General features: G+C 42.0%; 1 protein-coding gene across 7 annotated transcripts in view; it reads left to right on the forward strand.

Annotated features, from left to right (window-relative positions):
* Positions 1-5,464, forward strand: part of SLC22A15 (solute carrier family 22 member 15) — a 42,744-nt gene that overhangs the window by 26,076 nt on the left and 11,204 nt on the right. For 2 of the 7 annotated variants that reach the window (XM_039537582.1, XM_039537597.1), the window contains exons 9-11: positions 1,322-1,442; positions 2,237-2,309; positions 4,688-4,813. In XM_039537582.1, coding sequence (XP_039393516.1) covers positions 1,322-1,442; positions 2,237-2,309; positions 4,688-4,813 — 320 coding nt within the window. Of the gene's footprint in view, positions 1-1,321; positions 1,443-2,236; positions 2,310-4,687; positions 4,877-5,464 lie in introns of all 7 variants that reach the window. The other 5 variants (XM_039537573.1, XM_039537592.1, XM_039537622.1 and 2 more) reach the window with 3 other exon arrangements.

The following is a 5,464-nucleotide window of genomic DNA, read 5'->3' on the forward strand; positions in this document are numbered from 1 at the left end:
CATGAAAGCACCATGCTGGGGGAAGAAGCAGGGGAGGGAGAAGCTTGGCTGCCGCAGAACCAAGCTTCTGCCTCCTGCCCCCGCAGGGGAGAGCGGTGGGCGTGGGGGCTGAGTGGGGCTGGGGGCCGGGACTGCAGCAGGCAGCTGCGTGCCTCTCAAAATCGGCTCGCGTGCCATGTTTGGCATGCGTGCCATAGGTTGCCAACTCCTGATTTATATGGATTAACACCTATGGTTCACTAGACGGTGGTGAATATAATTGTTTATTTTAAAGGGGTAAAACTCAAATTTCAGGGTATATGTCAATCACTAACTGCCTGGGCTGAAATAGAAACAGGTTATTTTTTGTCGTTATCCTTTATATAGGATTTTAACACTTGCCTCTGAAGCATCTGGTACTGGCCACTGTCAAACAGGATACTGGGCTAGGTGGACCATTGGTCTGATCCTATATGGCAGTTCCCATCTTTTTTTCTAATGAAGCAATTTTAGATCACCAAAGTGTCACTGAAAGTCACCTAGATACTAAGTCACTTAAGCACTTTTGAAAAATGTTCTTTTGTCCTTTCCACCAGCTTACCAATAGTACAAATGCTACTCTTCAGCATTTATTGCTGTTACCAACAGTACTCCCAGAAAACATTTAGAAATAGTCATAAAAATTTTCAAACCAGTCACCTTATCTTTTTACATCTAATGCCTATTATAACAATTTAAAAACAGAATAAGTAAAAAATTGAACTTCACTGTTTTTCATAATTTGGGCAATGAAACAAACTGACTTCTTTGCTTTTTCTGGATCTCATGCTGTGGTGCTGGGGACTGTAGTCATTTAAACAAACTATTTCTACTGGATTTCTTAATTTAATGGAAATACCTGAACTGACATTAGATGTTAAATTATTCTCCCTCCTCCTCCCCCCTTCCAACCAAAAAATTGTAGGCCAGATTTGAAAGTCTCTTTTCAATGTAAAACTTAATTCTAAACTACATTTCACAGGGTGTTCAAACGAAGAAGTTCTTCCTCTTTATACAATCTGACTGTACAGCTAAAGAAAATAGGTGCATTTTCCCTCCACATCTTACAAAATCAGGTGACTTTTTTGCCATTGCTGGCTGAAGGATGGATTTCTTGAATTCTCTTGAGCTTTGAGACCTCTACTGAAGCTGCATATAATCAGTGTATGCACCTCTGACAGATATGGTCAGCATAACAAACTCTTCATCAGATTCCCTTTCATTCCATTTGTAACTGAAATGATTACTAAAGGACATTTCTGTATGCTATGGATCCTTACAAGGGTCACATTTTCTTTATCAGCCACAGGAGTGTTTGCAGTTGTGAACAGCCGTTCTTTGTCTTTACTGGGGAAACTGACAATCAGTGCAGCATTTAACATTGTTTATATCTACACATCAGAGCTTTATCCTACAGTGATCAGGTAATCTAAATTCACTTTGTGGTGGTGGTTTCTCTTGCCCATCTCTCTAATCCTTATTACTTCCACTTTTATTTTTGTCCTGTTAACAGCACCTTCTCATAGAGACTTTCCTTTAATTAAAGGAAAACTTGTGTGATTAGTCATAGGGCCTTATAGCAGTAGCACCCGAAATCCTCTAGCTGCTATGTAAACATAAGAGAGCTCCATTAAGTATTCATGCTAGTATAGCCAGTGATGTTGGGGCTTATACCTTCAGGAGGCTGCAATTGTTTAGAGCAACTTGGTCATTCACAGACATATTTGAGCAGCTCTGATGTTTGACCTACTAGGGAGTAGTGGAGCCACATACTCTTTGTAGGAGAGTGGACAGATGAATGTAGCATATAGATGCACTTTGTACTGGCGGTTCCCCCAGGTACAGCCATTGGTAGCCAGCCAGTGTAGCTAGTACCAGCACACGGTGGTGTGATTTGGATTAGTGCTATTTATCCCCAATTTCAAGAAAGGTTAATGTGCACTAGTCCAAATCACAGCTTACAGTGGTTTTGTCTCTACTGTGGCAGCTACACTAATGCCTGAAATTCTGTTTGTGAACAGGGTCTCTGTTCTTCAGCCCTGTGTACAGTTCCACTACTGGAATGCTTTTAGCAGCATTCCAATACCTCCCTTGCCAATAAACTTTGTCATAGGCATAGTACAATGACCAAGAATTTTCTTATTGCTGACATCTTTCTAAAAATTCCTTAATTCCTCTCCTGCAAATACCATTGATTAATACCTGTATTTTTCTTTAGGAATGTTGGAATGGGTTCCTGCTCCATGTTTTCCCGGGTTGGTGGGATTATTGCTCCTTTCATCCCTTCACTGGTTTGTCTGCACTTACATTTTTATTTCTGTCTTGCTTAGCTCTGATGTATCAGATGTTTGCAGGGATGGGGGAAATAGGATAAACTGTGCATGATTCAAGATCTGTAAAATATAATCAACATGGAGGAGATGTTGATATAGTCTCATGCTTCTCCATACATGGTGAAGGACGGCAGGATGTAGCCCTTATGTAGGCAAAACTCCCACCATTTGTTTCAGTCTGTTGTTTTATCCATGTAAGGATTTCATGAACTGGCCTATACACTTCAACAGGCTGACCACTTTCAGATGCTCAGATACTATGGTGGTGAGCCTCTCCTAAAACCCTGGGCAGGCAAAGTTAAAACTGAAGCTGGTGTCTAGGATTTACCATATCAGATGAGATTGTTGTACTCTCTTTAGTAGTTATTATTCCCACTTTGTCTGTGGCTAATGCTAGAGATGAATCCTTTCACATAAATTGCCTCAACAAACGTGTAGCCCTGGAAATGCATAGGGGAAAGGGAAGGAATGATGTGATCAATTTATTCCTCGAAATGTGAGGTTTGCGGTTTAACCTTAATATCTTAATGGAGAAGAGAGAGGCAGCCCCAACTGGCTTCACTCTCACTAGATACATGCAAATTAAAATTCATAGCTAAGTGTCATGTCTCTAGACGTGGATATTCAGGTAGAGAGACCTGAGATACTTAAAATCCCTGAGCCTGAATCTCGCAGTAGGCCCTGAACAGAATGAGAAATCAGGGTCTGGGGAAATACATATATTATGTATGGTACTCATAAAAATAAATGGCCAGATTTTCTCATGGCAGAAAGGAACTGGAAACTGCCAAGTCTGACCAAGTGAAAATTCCCTTTGTGGGGTGGAGCTTTCTTGCTTCTGCATCCCCTCCCACCTGACTCAGGCAAAGGGGTCTATCAGGAAGGCAGGGAACGTTGAGGGTATTCTGACTATCTGGCCTTTGGAAGTCCGTTGATAGCTGGTGTAGACTAGCAGCCCCTAGCCTACTCCAGGATAGGTTCAGGCCAGTGCAGATCTGCCTGAGGAAGTGTCATAGGCTCCCTGACATGGGTGGTGGTGATCAGGTGAGGATATGGGGAGCACTCCATCCTGTTGTGTCCGACAGAAACTTGGCACTGTAGAGAATCTGAACAAACGATCTTAAATTTGAGACTTCATCAAACTTAAACACGTCAGCTTTGTGTAAATATGGGAACAAATAAATGTTGAATTGAGGGGAAAACTTGTTTGTTTTGGGAGTTCCCCCCAGCACATTTGTAAATAAGGTTTGTCTTTTTGTTGAGGGAGAAAGTTATGAGATTGTTTTATCACCAATATATACACTGTGCCTTTATGCCTGGTCATAGTCTAATGTTGTGTTAATTTTTCCTGTCTTGATTTAGAATTTTTTCACAATTGAAAGTGAGTGAAAGACTTAAAACAAAAAAAAAATCAATTAACAATTGCGTTAAATTTTCAAAATGAACTTGCCTGGCTTCTCAATTTGCCTGAAACTGTACATTCAAGTTTCTGGAGTTCCATTTTAGGCAACTCACAGTTTTGCTTCTCCAAACTTGGTTTTGCATTCGCCGTCTACTCAATTTGTGCGCACAGATCAGCGTTTGTGTAAAAATTTCATAGCCAAGAGCTTGAATGCATGAATTTAGCAGGCACTTATTTAAAATTCCTTCCAAAACCTGTGGATACAGAGGTATCGATAAGATTGGTTCCAAGCATATCTGAAATCTTCTGTTCCAGTCTTTATGTATCATTAAAGCTACATTTTAGTCACAGATATTTTTAGTAAAAATCATGGACAGGTCACGGGCAGTAAACAAAAATTCTCGGCCCCTGACCTGTCCATGACTTTTACTATATACCCCTAATTAAAACTAGAGGGGGGGTGCTGTGGGTGCTCGGTGGTGGTGTGGGGGCTGCGCTGCAGGTGCTCGGGTGGGGGGGCCGCACTGCGGGTGCTCGGGGGGGGCCCTGGCCCTTCCACTGGTGTGTGTGTGTGGGGCGGGGGAGAAGGGGCGTGCATGCCAACGCGTGGAGGAGCTGGGGGGACCATTTGTAAACCCCTTTGTAATAGATGCATAAACAATATTCCTGACTTCAGATACCAAAATGATACATGCATACAAATATTAATCATATTCAGTAAATCATAATCTTTTCAATATCTCACATGACCTATCTTGCATAAAATACGTCATGGTTATGCCATAATTATATCATCATAATATCTGTATGAAGAATATGGGGTGTAGCGTCACAATACCTACCTCACAGGGTGGCTGAAAATTAAATGCTTGAATATGTAAAATGCCATATATTGGTCCCGCTTTCCTTAACTATCTCTGCTCTTAATTTCCAGAAATCTGTGCAGTGGTCTCTTCCATACATCGTGTTTGGAGTGACTGGCCTGTTGTCGGGGCTCCTGAGTTTGTTATTGCCAGAAACACTAAACAGCCCTTTGCTAGAGACGATATCGGACCTGCAGGTGTGCTCATACTGGAGACTGGGGGATGAAGCTATGTCATTGCAAGCACTAGGTGGCTCCCGGGTACATCACTTTTCTTAATACTTCTCTACCATTGTAGTGCATTGATTACAGCTGTCAGCTTTAGGAGTGCCAAACTAGATGGTGCTGTGTCTGTGGATGACAGGCCCCAGGGGGACATACGGGATAGTTTAGTGATCTTACCATCATATTTGAAATACTCCCTGCAAGTGCAGGCTCAGATCCTAGCTAGGTCAACTCATCCCTTCAAGCTATGCTTGGTGAGAAAGTTACAACTTTTTCTTTTAGGATAACAGACCCTAACACAGTAATCTCTGCCTCTGTCACCTCTAGGCTGGATTGCTGCAGCATGGGTCTTGTAAGGCTGGTCTGTAAGACCTTTCAAAAAGGCACAGGATGCAGCAGCTTGTTTGTGAGGGAGGGTTGTGACTGTATTATATAATCTGTGCAGGCTTCCACTTTGTTTTCGGATGCAATTTAAGATGTTGGTTCTAACATATAAAGCCTTAAATTGGTTAGAACCTGGTTAACTGTGATGTCAGGCATGAGGCAGACATAGTAGCTGAGATTAGTTGAGGTACATGATCTAACAGCTCCCAGGCTTAATAATGAGGAGACTTGGAGGCAAGG

The sequence above is a fragment of the Mauremys reevesii genome, linkage group 1, assembly GCF_016161935.1.
Source record: "Mauremys reevesii isolate NIE-2019 linkage group 1, ASM1616193v1, whole genome shotgun sequence".
Lineage (NCBI taxonomy): Eukaryota > Metazoa > Chordata > Testudines > Geoemydidae > Mauremys > Mauremys reevesii.